A 20688-nucleotide genomic window follows, 5' to 3' on the forward strand; every position below is an offset into this window, starting at 1 on the left:
CCGTAGGAGCTAAGGAACAGCAGACCGGTCAGCTTCTTTGTGGTGTCTACAGATGCAGGGGTGAGACTCCTTCACTCCAAGGAAGATTCCTTTGGGTGTCTTGAATGTCCAAAGGTCTTGTGAAGAACCTGTATAGCCACAGACGTTGCAGAAGGCTGGCAGGACGACAAGACCAGGAGCAGCAGGAGTCTTCCCAGTTGCAGTCTTGGTTCCCAAAGCGAAGTCCAAAGTGCCCAGCCGGTTGAAGTGGTTTCGGATCTAAATCTTGTCCCACGACGAATCTAGGGACCCACCCACAGGCAAGCCCTCGAGTACCCTAAGGAAATGGTTGGGACGATTCAGGGGTCCCTCCGAGAGGAGGGGCTGGACAGTGGGGAGGATACTCCCTTGTCCTTTGTCCAGTTTCAGGCCATAGCGGGTGCAAACGGTTCCCGGAACTGGTTTCATCTGGAGTATGCAAGGAGAGATCCAAATATGCCCTTCAAAACAGTCTAGTGGCGCGGGCAAGCGCCCCCACCCTGTCCCAATACACCAATTCCTATTTGGGAGGTGGTCACACCTCCCTGTGACAGGAAACCTTTTGTCCCGCCTTCCCCTGCTCGAACTTGGCTCAGCAGCAGGAGGGCAGAATCGTGTCTCTGGTCGGTAGCAGCCGTAGTTTTGCTGCCCCGATCTAGAAGACTGGTACCAGGAGCACTGAGAGCCTCTCAGAGGAGCTTTACAGTGTATGCAAGCACAACAGTGTTTGTTACAGGCAGTTTAGAAAGAGCCATCGCGTAATGACGCATGGCCACTCTATGTATCAGAATGGCTGATGTACTTACAACCTTGGAGAATGGACTCAGAGGGTCGTAGAGGTGTCCTGCTCATGCATGGGCACCCTCGCAGTTAGAACGGAGCATCCTGCCTTCAGGATTGAAGGCCTTCATTAGGGGTGACTTATAGGTTTTTAACTTCAGTAACTTCAGGTATAAGGAAAGATATCTGTCGTGAGAGGTGCAAGCACCAACTCACACAGGCTGCAATGGCAGGCCTGTTGACACAATTTGAGTGATCTCTCATGGGTGGCATAATACCTGCTTTAGCCCATGGGAGACCCCTGGTGTACCTATGCCCGGTCTACCAAAGTACCATTTACTAGGGACTTACAAGGGTACACCAGTAGCCAATCTGGGGTTTACCCAAGTACTCACCATGTCCAGAGACTGGGGTCCTGATCAGCAGGATCCCAGTCAGACTAGTCAGTAAACATAATGACACCAGCAAAAAGTGGGGGTAACTATGAAAGCAGATCCTACTCTCCTACAATGAGAAAGAACGAGACACACTGCTGGCTGAAACAGACAGTAAAAGCGGTCAGTATCGAGACCCCATAAACCTTTCAGTGTGCTGTCTATTGCTCTCCCAATTCTAGGTTTCCGCACCCTCCCTATCAAACCATTGGTTCTCTACCAGACCAACATACAAGAGTTCTTACAATACCTGTTTTCAAAATGAATACAAGTGTTCTAAGTAATGCACTTGAGGTCAATCTCAATTCAATTCATAAAGCTTTATTTCGGTTAAAAACCATAAAAGCACATATATACAATACTTATTGCACATTGGTAGGGATTCATAAATCATACTATACCACAATTCATTAATTAAAATAGATAAAATGTACTAAAAAGATAAAACAATGAGATAATCAAAAATCAATTTGAATACAATAAATCACAGTGTAAAGCATCATAGGGCTGGACATCTTTTAGCTTAATTATTGCATTTCTTGCATACCACATAGAAAGGAGGAATCTTGAAGTGGCGAATGCAAACACAGGGGTCGTATCATATTTTAATAATCTGTAGACCTCCCTGTAGTCCCTGAGACCTCTTGATTTACAAAGGGGAACAAACCATTTAGTTTGTGCCCTGATGTAAGAGGGACAAAAGAGCAAAACATGCATATCGGTCTCTTCTACAGAATCACAACCGGGACAAAGACTCCACCTGGAGGAAGGGGCCAACCATTTGTTTGACAGGGCCCGCAGTGGTAGAGATCCGTGTCTGAATTGGAGATATCGTTTTTTTGCTAACGAGGGCTGGATGTCATCCAGAAATTTTTCCAAAAAATAATGGTCTTTAACCTCCAGAAATCGGAGTAATGCACTTGAGGTCAATCTGTGCTGCTTTGAAAAGTAAAAACTTTGAAATCACAGAAAGTTGTCAAGGGAGGTTTATTTTAAATATTTGCGATAAACCTGAGACCACTAATTCTGAGGTTTTTGAGCATTTATTCTGCTTAGTTTTGATAATTCAAAAAGACATTCATAAATCAATTGAACATGTCTTTTAAAAAGAAACACCACATTAGTAAATCACACAATTGCTAACCAACAGGACAAATGAAATCATCTAGAACAGACAAGCTAAAAAAGATGCACTAGGAGACAGTGGAAAACTGTGCAAGGAAACAGTACAAAGACGGGTACTAGCACTGAAGAGAACATGTCCGAGACTGCCATCGGTGAATACGAGAAACCAGGGAAAAGATGAGACAGTCCCAGAATTCAGAGAGAAAAGGCAATTGACAATATTGATTCAAAGTCTAAAATGCATCAAGAGAGTTTACATGCGTTTCCAGAGAAGGAGAGGCTTCGAGGCTGGCCTTAGGGTTAGAATAAAAGATATACACATTAAACATTTAAGTATCTCTTATGTGAAGCTGGGAAGAGGCAGTGGGGGTTCAGTAGAGTAACAGTGATTTAATTGGAGAGTAAAGCATGGAGGTGAACATGAGGAAGGGTCCCTGGCATTGACAAAAAGAAATATATCCAAGCAGAACCTAGACTCTTGATGTGTGGTACTTTTGCAAAAGTTTAATAAAATCTGACAGAATATATCATGGTGACAGGCATAAGTAATGTTAAATTAAAGGCCACAGTCAGCCACAGCATCAAATGGGCCTACATTGCCTCGAGTTCCACCTGGCTAGGTATGACAACTCGCCACTACAGACAATTGTTAGTACACAGCTGGTAGGTGGTTTAAATGAATGGAAATGCAAATGCCAGGAAATGATCAATATTCTCCTAGAGTAGCCTATCACATGATCACATTTTAACAGCACGCTAATTTTCCTAAATAAGCATGCTGGGAAAACTCCCACAACAGACCACACCTGCAGTCGGCCCATAGTAGGTGAGAATTACACCAGGAACAGCACTTGTGCCACAAGTTTAACAAAATGATGGTGAGGGCCTCATGCCTCAGACATGTTAGTGACTGATCCTAAAGTTAGGGTTTCCTGATCCATGCTGCCAGCGCCTGGACGAGGGCACACACACCGTTCTCCCACAACCCCATGAATGAGCTTGTGCCCATTAGTGAACTAATAGCTATATGTCATGTTCATGTGTTCACTCACAAGGCACAGCGCCAGTAGCGCAGAAAAATAAACTAAATGTTCACCCTGGACTATGCATTAATAACACTGCAGGAAATGAGGCAGCTTCTGGTCCTGCGCTGGTTTGTGGACGATCAGCCCTGCAGGGTTTCAAACGCAATCATGATAAACAGTTAAATCCTGATAGTCAGTTCTAGGATTATAGGAAAGTATACCTCTGGAGGCTCTCATGGTTGTTCACTTTTACCTCCCTCAAACCCTTGCCCCCATCAATCCTAGGCTGTCCAACAATGCCTGCCTCTCATCCAGGAGAGGTGGTTGGGGAATTCTGAAGTCAATCAACTTCCTATCTTACCGAAGCCAGACTGTGAGAAGAACTGGAATGCTTGCTGGGATCGATGGAAGAAATGCCACTCAGTGTGTCATTGCTGCTCGGGCTCTGCTGCCTTCGGCTAGAATAACCTTCAAGGAATTGAAAAACAGTTAATTATCCAGATGATACAGTCCTCATCTGTCTGATTGGCATATACAACCCTTGGTGCCCAAACCAATATTCAGCACATTGCAGTCGTTGCAAGTAAACCAACCATTAGATAGATGCCAGATTTTGAATCCGGCCACAGTCCCCAGATGAATACAGAGTACAATGCCAGCCTTTGGAGCAAAACTGGTTTGAGAAATAAAAACAGCACCCGGTATACACCAGGCCTAGCCCCCTCACCTACAAGCAGTACACTACCAGCATTGGGAGCCAAACAGATACCCAACATAAACCAGTCTTAGCATCCAGAGCCATGGCGGCACTTGTGCGCATGCGCTACGCACATTACCCCTGGGGCACCGGCGGCGGCCGCCGCTCTTCGCACTGCCACGGATGTCAGGCAGACACCGCTTCTGACACCAGAAACTCCTTTTAAGGCCTGGACACGCTCTCATTTAGCAATCAGGCAAGCATGGCGCCTTTTAATAGCGTTTGGTGTTGACACCGGATCACCGCTAACCAGACCCAATTACCTGGCTGATTAGCACCGGTGTTAAGGCGCGAATGTAATGTAATGTAATAGAATCTTATAAAGCGCACTGCAACTCGACGAGCATCCTGGCGCTAAATGAGGGAAAAGCAGGGAATTGGAGACAAATATAGAGATATTAAATTTTAGGAGAGAGCCAAGTTTTAAAAGTAAACGAGAGACCCTAAGGTCATTCAGCTGGCGCAGCCCCAGGGGAAAGAATAAAGGACTCCGATGGAAAAATATTAAATTTTTGGAAAAAGCCAGGTTTTAAGTTGTTTACGAAAGACCAGAAGGTCTTTTATCTGGCGCAACTCCAGGGGCAAAGCATTCCATAGTCTCGCAGCTGCGACACTAAAAGCTTGTCCCCCAAACCTAGCTCTTCTAATTCGAGGTACTCCCACCAGGCAGGCCGTGGAGGATCGAAGGCAACGAGAGGGTATATACCAGCGAAATTTAATCTGCAAAGGTAGGGGACCCATACCATGCAGTGCCTTGAACACAACACAGAGGGACTTAAAATAAATCCTCTGTGTTATGGGGAGCCAATGTAGCTCCGCAAGGGCCAGAGTGGAGGAAGAATGACGGGGGCGCATCAGAGCCAGCTTAGCTGCCATATTCTCAACTCGCTGCAATTTCCCCGATCAAAAATCGAGGGGATTCCAACAGCAATGAGTTACAGTAGTCCAATCTGCTCAGGATCACACTCCTGACTATCAGGGGACGCACATGAACTGGTAGCAGGGGGAGAATTTTCCTCAAAGATCTTGCAAGAGAGAAACAAGTCCCCAGAACACTATAAATAGCACGCATTTACTCTCCTCATTTACCAGCGAGGAGGCGAGGAACTCGGATGTAGGTGCAGAGGCAGGAGAGTACGTGTGAATTGGAGTGGATGAGTATGTATGTCAATGATGTCAGTGTATTCTTGGAATTTTCCATGTTATACACTAATTTTAAGGCTCACTGCTTTACCCAGAGTACTTACCTGGACACTTCTTTTTTCTCCTCAAATACAGCGCTTGACAAAAGGGGTCTTCCTTCCTCACCCTCCTATGGGGCTAGTAGGTCCCATTTGATAGGGTAAGCACTGGGGATTACTTCCCCACTACTTAATAAGTGCACAGATGAATGACACAGTTTGTTGCACTTATAGCCACTCACTATGTTTTACATGTGTATGTGGCTGATTGGATGACAATACCTGTGCCCTTGCTGCTACTATTCATTTTGATTTCTTTCCATACATGCTTGAATATTTTTAGCCGCACAACGGTGGAGTGGGATATTGATCACCCCACTTAGTGGACCCCTACCATCATAGTAAGGTAAGGGTGGAGCCCAATTGTGTATTATAGGTCCTGATAAATGTCACGGATCCTTCTGGGCCAACAGGCAGAAACATGTCGACCACTCACATCACAGTGGGTGGACAATAGAATCTCCAACACACCGAACATTTATTTTAAACACCATACAGATGCCAGTTACATTAAAATAAGTTTGACATCTGTAATGGCCTTTTAACTTCACTTTTTTTGTAAGGGCCCCCACTTAGCTTTAGAAGTGCATCCCTGTCTTCAGGTGTATGCCGCCCTCTATCAAACTACGTTTTTAGAGGGCGAGGACAGGTCAATGATAAAGAATGACACTAGGTGGTGTGTGAGACCAGTCTTTCACTTTTTGAGAGATGCCTTTACTCACAAAATAACATTGTAGCACTTAGGTCACCATACTGGGAGCGGCTCTTTTTGTATTAAACATTATTGATTGGTCCTAGTGCCCCGTGCCTCTAGTTCCCTTCCCTAGGTCTTATCTGGGGTTTTTGTGGTTAAGCATGGTATATACTCACCCTAGTGCCCACAACTATACACAGTAGACCATGAGCCATTGAAGCCAAACTGAGAATAGGATATATTAGCCTTTTGAGCAATACCAACACTGTGTATTATATTGGGTCCCATTTTGGGAAACCCAGGCCTGAACGATGAGTTGTGAGGGGGTAGAAGAACCCCTCCAGACAGATTTGTTTATTGCTGCATTTCTGTAAGCTGGATAGGACACACTGGAGAATGGAGAGCAGGGCTGCCCCTGTACACCTCAAAGGGTGATCTTTGATTCAGACCAAGGTCACAAGGAAGGGCCTGGGCACATCTCAGGAAGGAGACGGGTCCCTGTGCTAGGCTTTTGATGCACACATCACTGTGGCTGACATCCATTTGAGAACTCTCGCCACTCCCATGACCTGTGTTGTGGGGGTTTGCGGGGGGGGATGGGGCTGATTTTCGCCATATGTTTTGGTCCTGCGCGCAATTGGGTGACTACTGGGAAGAGGTTATGGACTGCCTGAATCGGGTGACGGACCGCTCTATCGCTCCGGAGATGGGGGCCTGCCTGTTGCTTTGGTTTCCCCACACTCGCCGCACGAAGCTTACTAGTAAGTTCTACGACTTAGGGTTGATCATGGCCAAGAGGGAACTGACCATGCATTGGAAGTCACGGGTGGGGCCTAGCTTTAGGAGGTGGAGGACGGCGTTCGCGCGATGGGCAGGCGCAGAGGGCACCCTCCGGTTGCAATTAGCTCTTAGGAGGGACGACGACAAAGCACTAGCGACGGCCCGGGCATGGGAGGCGCTGGTGGTGGAACTTCAGGGTCTGATGTCTGAAGCAGAGGGCGACGGGAGTACGTCTGATCGACAGGAGGAAACGGTGAGCGGGGAGTAGGGGGGGAGCAGTGGGGTGCACAGGTCGCATGAGGTGTGGTTAGGCATGGGGGAAAGCCTTAGTTGCCTAGGGAAGGTTTGAGCACTCATACACGATTCATGGAGCTGGGTGGGGCGCATCAGGACGAGGGCTGGCAGAGGGAGGAACACTGACAGGGGGTGGGGGAGGGAGGGGGTGGGGAGGAGCTCTGCGCAGGATGGGTGACTTTTCTTTTGTACACTTGATGTCACGGTTTCGTATAAACTCTCCGATGGGGGATGGAGGGCGTTGAGCAATTGTATTGTGTGGTTGCTTTGAAAATAATAAAAAAAAGACCTGTGTTGTGGGGCTGCCAGTTTTGAAGTCGCTCCTGCTGTGACAGACTGCTTTCAAGAGGAAGAGAGGGTAGAGGAGTGGGCACTTTAAAAGGAGCCAACTCCGAACATAAATTTCAAAGGCTCAGACTCTAAATCACATTTGGGGTCTGTAAACGGACAGTAAGAAGGGGAGCTTTAGAGCCCAAAAACTGTCAACTGAGAAGCAGCCAGTCGGGCTGTGTGAGGAGAAGCTCAGCAAGACTTCTGGCTTCGACCAGGATTAGGGGCCAAGGCCTGCTAGTCTTCCTGCTGCGTAAGGGGACATCGCCCAGGAAATCCAAGACCAACTGCCTTGGAGCACCAACGCCTGCCTGTTTGCCAAGACCAGTGTGCCCCGTGAGGAAGAGGAGAGCATTGGAGGGAGCGAGGTCCAGTGGGGAATCCTGTTAAGGGGACTACCTGTGTGAGGTGCGACAAAACATCTGCTGCACTAATCAGGTTGTTGCTCATGTGCAGGACAGAGTGGACAATCTCCGTATGCCACGAGAGGGCCATGAAGTGAGCCGTGGATATCAATGTGCCGACTGGGCTGGAGCCCGCGTGCAGCAAGACATCAGTGATCCAACATGCCAGGAGGGGCCACCGGAAAGTGAGCTGTAACTAATGCTGTGCCGATTGGGCTGGCACCAGTGTACAGTGAAGGATCAGTGACCTCATATGCCATGAGGGGCCGCCGTGCAGGAATCTGCTGTGCCGATCGGGTTGGTGCCCCTGCACAGTGCAGATATGGTGACCCTGTTTGCCAGAAGGGGTCACCAGGACTAGCAAGAATTATGATCTGACCTGGAGTGTCGCCGGAGGAGTGAGGCTGTCATGGGAACCTCTCCTCACCTACACCTGGATGAGGAATCAGCATCAGGAACTTTGCACCACCTTCCCCCGACCGTGGGATGTACTAAAGACTTAGCCTGCAAGAAGGAGCTGCATGGAACCTCCAGTCACCGCAGGTGCGTGATCATGTGTGAGAACCTCAAGGATCGTCGCGCATGCAGTGAACTCACCTGAACCAAAGGAACTCCCGATACTTCGATCCTGCAGGCGCAAGTGAGACTGAATTCAAGCCAATTTGGCCCCAGGCGAACTTGCCTGCTAGATAATGCTTCCACACTGGAACACTTTTGTCTTTAAAAGACAGTTGGAGTGGACTCTTGAGACTGACTACTGGTGGGGCTTACCCTGGTGGGTGGCTACAGTCAATAGGGAATACCCACTACCGCTAGAGCAAGGAGAGAGCGTTAGACAGGGAACTGCCTATGAAACACTAGAGGCCCAACCTCAGGGGGACTGTGTAATTGTTTCTGGATGTCAAATTTCCCTTTGTGTTAGGGGCAGAAATAAAATAGTCCTTTTATCCTAAAAGTGAGTATTTGGCTGGACAATTATTTATTGTTTCTACTGCATGCCTTTTCAGTTGTGAGCCACCTCCCTGTGTCCATCCCATTCCCCTGAAGGAGCCTTGCTGTGCTCAGACTGCGCTGACCCTGAGAGTCAAGGGCTGAAGGGGCACTTGGCCCAGTTGCCAGAATCCATAGTTGGCCGGGCCCCCGGACATCAGGAGCCCCTACAGCTGAGCCCAGTAACTGCTGCTGGCCCAGTGGCCCTCTGAAAGGGGTTGTGGCAGGCGTCACATGGGCTCATCCATCCCAATAGTGTTCATAATAAGGACCATCCACCAGTGCCCCACTCACCCCCATCACCTGAAGGCTAATTGCTGAGGCGAAGTGTTGATCCCTCCATTCAAGAACGACTCCTCACCTTTTCTCACTGAGGAGCCCCGTTGTGCCTGCAGCACAGGTGCTGGGATGGCCAGTGGCTTCACCCCCTCGGTTTCCTGGGTGATCTGCTTCCTCTTACGCCGTCTACGCTTCAGCTGGTGTGCAGCCAGAGCAAGCGCCATAGTGCCCAGAGCTGTGGCAAACAGCACTTTCCGAAGGCCTGGCGACATCCTCAGCTGGGAGAAGACAGACTGCAAAGAGAGGGCATATTAGCAAGTAGAAAAGGGAAGAGCATAAACAAGCTATGAGATGGGCAAAGTAAACAGACAGAGAAAAGTATGGTGCCCAAAACAGCAGCAAACCACACCCTCAGCAGGCTGAGTGAGACGCACAGCAGGAAAAGGAAGTTGGCAGGGACCTAATGAAATGAGCAAAGAGAGAGCACGCACAGGCAGAGGTCTGAGAGAGAGGAATCCTATCTTTCCAACCAACACCACTTTGTTAACATGGGCACCTCCAAGTCCCAAATGATCCCTATTCCTACAGAGTATCCCAAGGTACCATGCCGTCCCCTCCGATTTTAATCTTAACATGGAGTCGCTTAGTGCTCTATTCACAGATAACAATATCAAGATTCACTGATAGGATTATTTTTGGGGTGGGCGACTACCCACCTCAAGAAGTAATCCCAATCCTTGTCAGAGTGACCCCTCAAAGTCACTAAATTAACCCGAGGGCGGGAGGTGTACTTTGGTAATCCTAGTTTCCTCCCACATTCAAAACAAAAATACAGTTTCAAGGTGTCCACTGTACCCTCAATAAACCCAGAGGCACAGGTCTGGCAATAAAATCTAGGTTTTCAAGCAACCAGACAGTACATACAAAAGAATTGTTTTGGCATTCTGTTCTCACCTTTCAAAGTGCATAAGTGTTATATGCAAAACCTCAGATGGTCTATCAAACAGGATTTGACACTCCAGTAGAATTTGACACTAATGTCAAAATATGAAACATTACGATTGGAGCCTGCATGGGTCCTTACAAAGGAAAGGCCCCGCCCAGGTATCAGCTAACATCTGCCTGTAATAAGGGAGAGTGCGCTAAGTGTTATATCTAAAACTAGCAGCCTGATGAAGCAGGATTTGACACTGCATTAAATGCCTGTATGTCCTACTTATAAATACCAGGCTCTCTGCCTTATGGGCAATAGGGCCTACGCAGGGGTGACTTATAAATATTTAAAATAAAGGTTTCAACTTGTGTGTGTAAGGGGTTATTTGGAAAGGTTGAATTTGCAGCTTAAAAACGACAACATCTAGGCTACCAATGGTAGGCCAGAAACATGTTTGCACTGTCACTGTAATGGATTGCACAATGGGTGCTGCAGTCCACTTGTGACATTTAACTGTGTACCCTTTGTACCATAACTAGGTTAAGTTAGACATGACAGTCAGGGGGATAACAATTTCGCCATGTTGAATGGGGGAGCACCAGCACTTTATCACTGGTTAGCTGTGTAAAGTGCATAAAATTCTGAAACCAGCAAAAATATAGGGTCCAGCAAAAGGAGAAAAATCCAGGGTGATCCTGCAGGAAGGGAACATTTTCTACAGTACACAACTAAACGTAAACGTCTCCTCTGCTTCAGACATTCAATGCCTCAAGCCTGCCTGCACATCATACAGACCTAAAGCAAAGCCCAACCAATCCATAATTTCTGTTATTTGACAAACTTAGCTCATGATATGAACCTGGACTGCTTCAAACTTTCACTGAAGGCCACTCTCGACACCAACCTCACCCACAAGGAACACAGTACCAAAAAACAGACAGACTGGTGTTAAGTATCTATTTTAAAGAAAGTGAAACTGTTTATTCTTCAGCACTTCTGCTCAAGCCCTCACACTCTTGCATCTGGATGGTGGTAAAGCCCTGCTAGGTAGCCTTCTGGCACTTCTTAAGGGTTCCCAACATACTGCATCACTCAAGGAAGACAGCAACACAGGGGCAAGAACACAAGGGAGACAGCAGCACGGAGCATGGGTGATGTCGGGTTGGGGGACGAAGTACACAAGAGAAAATAAAGAGTGAGTAACTACAAGACAGAGAAAACAAATAGAAAGTACGGAGACAGACAAGGAAAGTGATCAAATAAGCAAGCAAATGAGTGAAAGCAGAAGAGCATTAGAACAGGTAGAGAGAGTTGGCAGAGAAGTGGAGGGAGTGGGTACAAAAGTAAGAACATGAAGACAGAGGCTGGCGCAGAGAGGACATGAGCAGTGAGAGAACATGCTCTGTCTGTCCATTAGCAAGCAGAAACAGAGAACAAGCATAGACAAGCAGACATACAGCAAGTGCAAGTAGCAAGACAGAGAGCGAGCATGGCCATACAGACACAGAGCGAGCATGGCCATACAGACACAGAGCGAGCATGGCCATACAGACACAGAGCGAGCATGGCCATACAGACACAGAGCGAGCATGGCCATACAGACACAGAGCGAGCATGGCCATACAGACACAGAGCGAGCATGGCCATACAGACACAGAGCGAGCATGGCCATACAGACACAGAGCGAGCATGGCCATACAGACACAGAGCGAGCATGGCCATACAGACACAGAGCGAGCATGGCCATACAGACACAGAGCGAGCATGGCCATACAGACAGAGCGAGCATGGCCATACAGACAGAGCGAGCATGGCCATACAGACAGAGCGAGCATGGCCATACAGACAGAGCGAGCATGGCCATACAGAGCGAGCATGGCCATACAGACACAGAACGAGCATGGCCATACAGACACAGAACGAGCATGGACAGGCAGACACAGAGCGAGCATGGGCAGGCAGACACAGAGCGAGCATGGACATACAGACACAGAGCGAGCATGTGTATACAGAGCGAGCATGGGCATACAGACACAGAGCGAGCATGGACAGGCAGACACAGAGCGAGCATGGACAGGCAGACACAGAGCGAGCATGGACATACAGACACAGAGCGAGCATGGACATACAGACACAGAGCGAGCATGGACATACAGACACAGAGCGAGCATGGACATACAGACAGAGCGAGAATGGGTATACAGAGCGAGCATGGGTATACAGAGCGAGCATGGGTATACAGAGCGAGCATGGGTATACAGAGCGAGCATGGGTATACAGAGCGAGCATGGGTATACAGAGCGAGCATGGGTATACAGAGCGAGCATGGGTATACAAAGCGAGCATGGCCATACAGACACAGAGCGAGCATGGCCATACAGACACAGAGCGAGCATGGCCATATAGACACAGAGCGAGCATGGCCATACAGACACAGAGCGAGCATGGCCATACAGACACAGAGCGAGCATGGCCATACAGACACAGAGCGAGCATGGGTATACAGAGCGAGCATGGCCATACAGACACAGAGCGAGCATGGGTATACAGAGCGAGCATGGCCATACAGACACAGAGCGAGCATGGCCATACAGACACAGAGCGAGCATGGCCATACAGACACAGAGCGAGCATGGCCATACAGACACAGAGCGAGCATGGCCATACAGACACAGAGCAAGCATGGCCATACAGACACAGAGCGAGACTGGGCAGGCAGACAGCCATGTAGGCACAGAGAGTGAGTGCGGGCAGACACAGCAGGTGAATTTGGGCAGGCAGACACAAGGCACAGGTGGGCAGGCAGACTCAGAAAGTGTGCATGACCAAAGAACAGTCAAACACAGAACAGGCAGACAGAGCGAGCAGAACGATGAAGAACAGGCAAACAATTAAGAACACAAGGAGAATAATCAAACAAGTTGAAAATAATTAGAAAGCATGTAGCAAGAATGACACGAATGAGAACCTCGCCAAGACTGTGAGTGAACTCACTGTCAAATAAAGGATCTGAAATCGCATCCATGCTACAAATCGAAGAAGGACAACACAGATAGGCCAAGAAAGCAGAACACAACAAAACATGTTATCAATACGTTCTAAGCTTCACAGACATATGTCTTCAAACATGGCCCAAATGTGGGAAAACTCTAGAGTCATTCATGCGGCTAGTAGATCAGTAACTTAACGTTTAAGGGTAATCATGATAAATTCAATCTACTTGAACATGAACCAGAGAAATTAGAAAAGGAAGCAAGCTTTAAGCCTCTGACATCATCAAACACCCAAACAGTAATGTGTTAATCCAGGTTGCCTTACCTAAGCACTGCAAAGAGAAAAGCAATTTAACAGAGAGAGCAGGAAGGCTTAGATTAGCATTATACATTTCTCTCACCTGTCCAAATGTTGAGTACAGGAAGACAGGGATTTCTGCCACAGTCATTGCAAGTGCTTGGATTATAGAGACACCGTCTGTTCTCCTAAATGCCATGATGAGGGTCGGGCACACTGGGTGTGCACAGGTTGGTCAGCAAGAAGGCTGTGAAAGACTGCAATATCTCTGCCCTGTGCACACTGCTGGTACGAACAGCTTCATCCCAGATTGCACGGTTCAGGAAAACAGAGTCACCAGCACAGACTCTGAAAGGGAAAAGTTATCTTCTTACAGTGTCTCAAAACAGTCTACTGCAAACTCAATACCACCACACAGGACCATAGCACAGCCACAAGACATCAGTAAAAGTAGTACGTAACGTCGCATATAGCCGCAGGACTTCTACATACACACTTTGGGGCAGATTTATGTTTGACTTGCGCCTCATTTACGCCGCCGTTGCGTCACTTTTGTGACGCAGCAGCGGCGCAAATCCTGCGCCATGGTGCGGGATATTTACAAACGTGACGCATCTCCCAGATGCGTCACGTTGTAAAGCCCTGCGCCACATGTAGGCGTTCCAGGGCAGGTGGGGGCGTTCCGGCGCAGGAACGCCTCCTAAAAGTGGCTGAGTGAAATCTACAAGATTTCACTCAGTCACTTTTAGGCCCATGCTGCGTCAAAACCCTGCGCCTGCTTGAAGCAGGCGTAAGGATTGACGCAGCATTGTAGAGATAGGGCCCCCCAGATCATTGCTGGAGCTGCGTCGCGCTTGCGACGCAACTCCAGCAATGCGCCACTTTTCGGCACAGATGCGTCACGCATCTGTGCCGTTTTTGCCCCATGGTGCGCCGCATTATAAATGCGGCGCATCCATGGTGGCGCAGCTGTGGCGCATAATAACTGGCGCATCCCTGCTGATATGCAGGGATGCGCCAGCCGTCATAAATCTGCCCCTTTGTACATAGCCAAATCCAAAACAGCCCCCAGACTCCCAACGTCTCATCATGGACAAGTGCAAACCAATCAATCAAAGTTACAAACCCAACAGACATAAAGCCTCGATTGCTACAACCAATAGTCAGCTCTTAAACAGCCATAGAGCTCACAACTACAAACCGTCCCTTCACACAAAGGCACAAATCATAGAAACTATCCTACACACAATTACAAAACACAACAACAAACTCACAAACCCCAATACAGTAATCTCGCACATAGATACAAACCATTGCAATCCTCTCACAAGTAAAAGTCCAGGCACACACTGCTTAAAAGCATACAAATCCAAGTCAGAACCCTGACACAACCTCTAGCAAAGTGTATTCACACAGCCACGAGCCCAGGAAGACATCTACGTAGCAACTTATACGCCGAAATCCACAAATCACCAGACCTGCAGCAACAACGTCCTACAGTCACAGTACACAGAAAGAACCTTCTTCCCCTCAGCAGTCACAAAACCATGCTCTGACTACATAGGGCCACAAATTCAGCAAGCACCTCACATAAAAATAAATACAGCATCAGGATACCAAAAGCCAAGCGAACACACACCTACCTACAAACCCAACATTTACCACAAAGCAGAGCCTCTCAGCCCTCCTGCCCACCTTATAACCTCTCCTGTCCCCTCTTCTCTGCCTCAGCCCTCCTGCTCACCTCATGACCTCTCCTGTCCCCTCTCTCTTCTCTGCCTCTTAGCCCTCCTGCTCACCTCATAACCTCTCCTGCCTCCTCTTCTCTGCCTCTCAAACCTCCTGCTCACCTCATGACCTCTCCTGCCCCCTCTTCTCTGCCTCTCAGCCCTCCTGCTCACCTCATAACCTCTCCTGTCCCCTCTTCTCTGCCTCAGCCCTCCTGCTCACCTCATGACCTCTCCTGCCCCCTCTCTCTTCTCTGCCTCTCAGCCCTCCTGCTCACCTCATAACCTCTCCTGCCTCCTCTTCTCTGCCTCCCTTCTTCACTGCCTCTCAGCCCTCCTGTTCACCACATACCCTCTCCTGCCCCCCCTCCTCTGCCTCTCAGCCCTCCTGCTCACCTCATAACCTCTCCTGCCCCTCCTTCTCTCAGCCCTCCTGCTCACCTCATACCCTCTCCTGCCCCCTCTTCTCTGCCTCAGCCCTCCTGCTCACCTCTCATGCCCTCTCCTGCCCCCTCTTCTCTGCCTCTAAGCCCTCCTGCTCACCTCATGACCTATCCTGCCCCCTCTTCTCTGCCTCTCAGCCCTCCTGCTCACCTCATGACCTATCCTGCCCCCTCTTCTCTGCCTCTCAGCCCTCCTGCTCACCTCATGCCCTCTCCTGCCCCCTCTTCTGTGCCTCAGCCCTTCTGCTCACCTCTCATGACCTCTCCTGCCCCCTCTTCTCTGCCTCTCAGCCCTCCTGCTCCCCTCATACCATCTCCTGCCCCCTCCTTCTCTGCCACTCAGCCCTCCTGCTCCCCTCATACCATCTCCTGCCCCCTCCTTCTCTGCCTCTCAGCCCTCCTGCTCCCCTCATACCCTCTCCTGTCCCCTCCTTCACTGCCTCTCAGCCCTCCTGCTCACCCCAAAACGTCTCCATCCTCCCTCTTCTCTGCCTCATCCCTTCTGCTCACCTCATGAACCTCCCCTGGCCCTCTTTTCTGCCTCTCAGCCCTCCTGCTCCCCTCATAACCTCTCATACCCCCTCCTCTGCCTCTCAGCCCTCCTGCTCACCTCATGCCCTCTCCTGCCCCCTCTTCTCTGCCTCAACCTTCCTGCTCACCTCATGAACCTCCCCTGGCTCCTCTTTTCTCCCTCTCAACCCTCCTGCTCCCCTCTCATAACCTTTCCTGCCCCCTCCTTCTCTGCCTCTCAGCCCTCTTGCTCACCTCATGCCCTTCCATGCCCCCTCTTCTGGCTCTCAGCCTTCCTGCTCATCTCATGCCCTCTCCTGTCCCCTCTTCACTGCCTCTCAGCCCTAGTGGCTGCTGTCTTGCTCCCCTCATAACCCCTCATACCCTCTCATACCCCCTCCTCTGCCTCTCAGCCCTAGTGGCTGCTGTCTTGCTCCCCTCATAACCCCTCATACCCTCTCATACCCCCTCCTCTGCCTCTCAGCCCTACTGGCTGCTGTCTTGCTCCCCTCATAACCTCTCCTGCTCCCCAGGCTGTCCCTCTGCTCCCCTGGCTGCCCCTCTTCCCCGTCGTCACGCCCCTCACCTACCCTGGCTGTCCTCACCCTCCATCCCCCGAAGGGCAGCGTCTCCTCCGCGCTGCGCAACCAAACCCTCCGCCGCCCGTAGGAGGAGGAGGAACCTGCAGAAGACGGACGCCGATTTCAGCCAATAGGAAAATATAGTGATTTCCAAGATTCATTTTCCAACCAATGATAATACTGACAGCACCCGGTGTTGCACCGCAGGGCCGAAGTCCAGCGAGCGCTTCCGGGTAACGGGGAGCTCTGAATGGTTACGGCATCCTGACTGACGGGTTGTTGGAGAGAGGGCGGGCCTTCTTTTAAAGAGACAGACGCGGTCCAGCAGAAGTCTCAACATCCCAAGGCAGGGTAGGGAGGTAGGCTGGGCCCTGATGGAGGACTCCACTCACTGATGGATGACACCACTCACTGAACCCTGGGGTGTGCAAAGGCAGGGTAGGGAGGTAGGCAGCGCCCTAATGGAGGACACCACTCACTCACTATCGCTTTATTTTTCCGATTGAAGTGAGTGGCTGCCCGAGCAGGGAGAGGAGTGCTTTACACTCCTGACGTGTGCATGACTGCTTGGACAGCCTTCTCTCAGGCGGCCAAACAGTCCTGCGCACTTGTAGAGTGGCAATAAAAAGGATACAGCCAAAATGTATGTAAAATCCACAAGAAGATTAGGAAATTGACCCACGACTGTCTAGAACAGGAGCCTGACAAGTAATACCAGAAACACTCCACATTCTAGAATACATTACTAGACATACAAGTGATTTCATACACAAGATTCCTTAAAGCCATAAGCTTAATTTACTATAAGTATCTTACATACCACATATCCCCCTTTTTATAAAATAAACAAGAAAACTTATTACACATTTCTACAGGTAACAATAAACTTCTAAACAAATGACATAATCTCTCAATCGGACTGGAGTTGTCCTAATCCTGTTGCTGCTTCTGGACTTCTCATCACCATCCGCTCCCATGGCAACTCTACTCTACTTGTGAATTGTACATTTGAACTGGAAGAAACAGAATTACTATCTCCTCGGTCTAAAGGGAAAGTACCAGCAATTTCTCACGGTACTAAATCAAAGTTGGTGGAAACTTTTGTTAAATCCCCAACATCATACCAATCTCTATCTGAATTGCTGACTTTATCTGTAGAATTACATTTCCTTTCTTTACAAATAATATCAGCTTGTTTTTTTGTGATTTTAACAAGAGCATTTTTATTCCATCATCCTCTATCTTGTAGTAAAACAGCCATGCGAGAAACCTTCAACAATTTAGTAGGAGAAGAAAACTTAGACTGTCCCTTCGTAACCTTAATAGGTTTTTTGATAAGGACCCAATCGCCAGGAACAAACACTTTAGTTTTAACATGCATACGTTTGTCATAATCATGTTTGTAAATGTCTTGTTTTTTTTTAACCATTTCACCCACTTTAGTCAAATTAATAGAAGATTGTGTGCCCTTTTCCAACAACCAACCTGGCCTCAATTTTGAAATAGGTTTTCTGCATCTCAGAAGAATATAATGTGAAACACCAGTGGTGCTGTGAGGAGAAGTATTATAATTCCAAATCTTCTGATTTAAAAAAAATAGGCACATTAAAACCACTAGCTACAGCAGTTTGTACACTTTCTTTCAACATACGATTCGCACGCTCAACAAGTCCATTAGACACTGGGCTATATAATGGAACAAGAGTGTGTTTCACATCAACACTTTTAAAAAATGTCTCTACTACCTGTGACACGAAATGTGACCCGTTATCGGTGACCACGTCCTTAGTTGTACCTTTAATACAAAATATACGTCGTAAAAACATAATAACAGAATTTGTCAGCACTGTTGACAAATGCAAAGTAAACCCATTTCGAAAAATAGTCAATCGCTACAATAAGAAATTTCTTATCTTTTCCAAAAACAGAAAATGGGCCTGCAAAATCCAAACCAATTTTTTGCCAAGCACCACATGACCATGGTACAGGACATAAAGGTGCATTTGAAGTTTTCCAATGCTTATCAGAACAAAGACACTGAGGATACTTCTACATGGAGCCTAACCTGCCCATCAATTCCTGGCCACCAGTACGTTTGCTTAATTTTGTTAACTGTAGCCGTAATACCTAAATGTCCCTCATGAGCCAAGGAAATTATGGTGCTCCTAAGATCACTGGGAGGATCAAACTTGTCTTGTTGAAGTAAAATATCATTAGATATAGACAATTCTGATGCTACTTGAGCAAAAATTATTTCATCAAGAGACAAATTCTTATCAGAGGGCCAACCGTTAACTAAAAACTCCCTCACATTCTTCAAACATTCATTCTTCTCACTGTAGCTAAACCAAACTTCTTTAGAAATTTTTGAACCCTGTACAACATCCTTAACTGAAAATACACATTCCTCATCCTCTTTTTTTTATCAAATCATCACTACATTGCAAAGGATGACGTGACAGGCAATCCGCCCGTACATTTTTTCCTCCTGATAAATATTTGATGTCTAAGTGAAATTCCTGTAGTCTTGCTAGAAGTCTTATTAATCTAGATGAAGCCTTATTAGAAGAGCTATCACCCAACATGTAAATAAGGGGCTTATGATCAGTATACAGTTGGAATTTAGTTCCCCAAATATACATTTTAGATTGTTCACTGACCAGGAGCATGCTAAAGCCTCTCTCTCGATTGTGCAATAGTTTTGCTCAGCTTCGGTGAGAGTTCTTGACGCAAAAGCTATAGTCGATTCTCGTCCCTTAACTATTTGGCTCAACACAGCACCAAGTCCTTTTGCACTGGCATCAACTGTGATGATACTTTCCACTCCATACGTGAAAGGTTTAATAGCAGGGGCATTTATGACTAAATCTTTAATTGAACTAAAAGCAGTCTGAGAATCTTCAGACCAGATAAACTTAACATTCTTTTTCAATACATTTCTGAGCGGTTGTACCAATAACGAGTAACCTTGGACAAATCTGGCGTAGTACTCACTTAATCCAAGGAACGCCCTTAATGAATCTTTATCATGAGGAGTAGGAGCATTTCTAATGGCGTCAAGTAAAGAGGATTTATGTCTGATCCCAAAACCAGAAATATTATGACCAAGATAATCAACTTCTTGTGTGACAAACTTACATTTTTTAACATTCACTGTCATGCCATGCTTCTGTTACTTTGTTTAATACTTTCTCAAGTAGAACAAAATGTTGATCAATAGTTTCTGAATGAATAAGTATATGATCCTGAAATGCTTGGATTCCTAATTCATTGACAAACATTTGATCCATTAATCTTTGAAAGATACTGGCTGCTGACGCCAATCCAAAAGGCATCCTTTTATACATGTAAACTCCAAACGGAGTAACAAAAGTGGTCAAGGGCTGCGACTCAGCCGATAAGGGGATCTGGTGATATGCTGAGCGTAGATCTATAGTGGTGAAAAATCCACTTCCACCTAAGTTGGTCAACATATCATGAATTCTTGGAAGTGGGTGACAATCTACAACAATATTACAGTTGAGAACCCTTAAGTCCGCACATAGACGGATCTCCCCAGAACTTTTGTGTGCGACTACAGCAGCAGCAACCCATTCTGAAGATTCAACAGGAGTGATTATGTCTTGACAACACATCTGATCCAATAACTTCTTTAAATCTTCTCCAACTGATAGAGGTACAGGTATAACTTTTTGAACAACAGGGCATGCGTTGCTCTTGAGTTTAATTGTGTGTTCAAACCCTTTAACAGATCCTACTTTATCACTAAATACAGTAGCATAATTACTGAGTAACTCTTGTAGCTTGGAATCGTGTGATTCAACCACATTGAGCGATGGAACAGGTCATTCTCCTAGAACTACAGGTTCAGCATGACCAGGTTTAAGTATTATACCTAAGCTAGCTTGATCTTGCCATCCTAGTATATCACGTCCATTAAGTGCAACATATATCTTAGTAAATATTTCTCTTCCCTTAAAATCTATGATGTCAGAAAAATAACCCTTCATAATTATGTCATATTCACCAAATGCTTTAAGATTGACATCAG

General features: G+C 47.4%; 1 protein-coding gene across 4 annotated transcripts in view; it reads right to left on the reverse strand.

Moving 5' to 3' along the window:
- Positions 1 to 16743, reverse strand: part of MIGA2 (mitoguardin 2) — a 109912-nt gene extending 93169 nt beyond the window's left edge. For 2 of the 4 annotated variants that reach the window (XM_085614018.1, XM_085614016.1), the window contains exons 1-4: positions 16647 to 16743; positions 13480 to 13724; positions 9234 to 9444; positions 3744 to 3850 (exon numbers count right to left, since the gene is read on the reverse strand). In XM_085614018.1, the coding sequence (XP_085470144.1) occupies positions 3744 to 3850; positions 9234 to 9444; positions 13480 to 13575 (414 nt within the window). In that variant the 5' untranslated portion in view covers positions 13576 to 13724; positions 16647 to 16743. The remainder of the gene's footprint in view (positions 1 to 3743; positions 3851 to 9233; positions 9445 to 13479; positions 13725 to 16646) is intronic. The other 2 variants (XM_085614020.1, XM_085614017.1) reach the window with 1 other exon arrangement.
- Positions 16744 to 20688: the final 3945 nt, after the last annotated feature.

Source organism: Triturus cristatus, chromosome 1_2, assembly GCF_964204655.1.
Source record: "Triturus cristatus chromosome 1_2, aTriCri1.1, whole genome shotgun sequence".
In the NCBI taxonomy this organism is placed as follows: domain Eukaryota; kingdom Metazoa; phylum Chordata; class Amphibia; order Caudata; family Salamandridae; genus Triturus; species Triturus cristatus.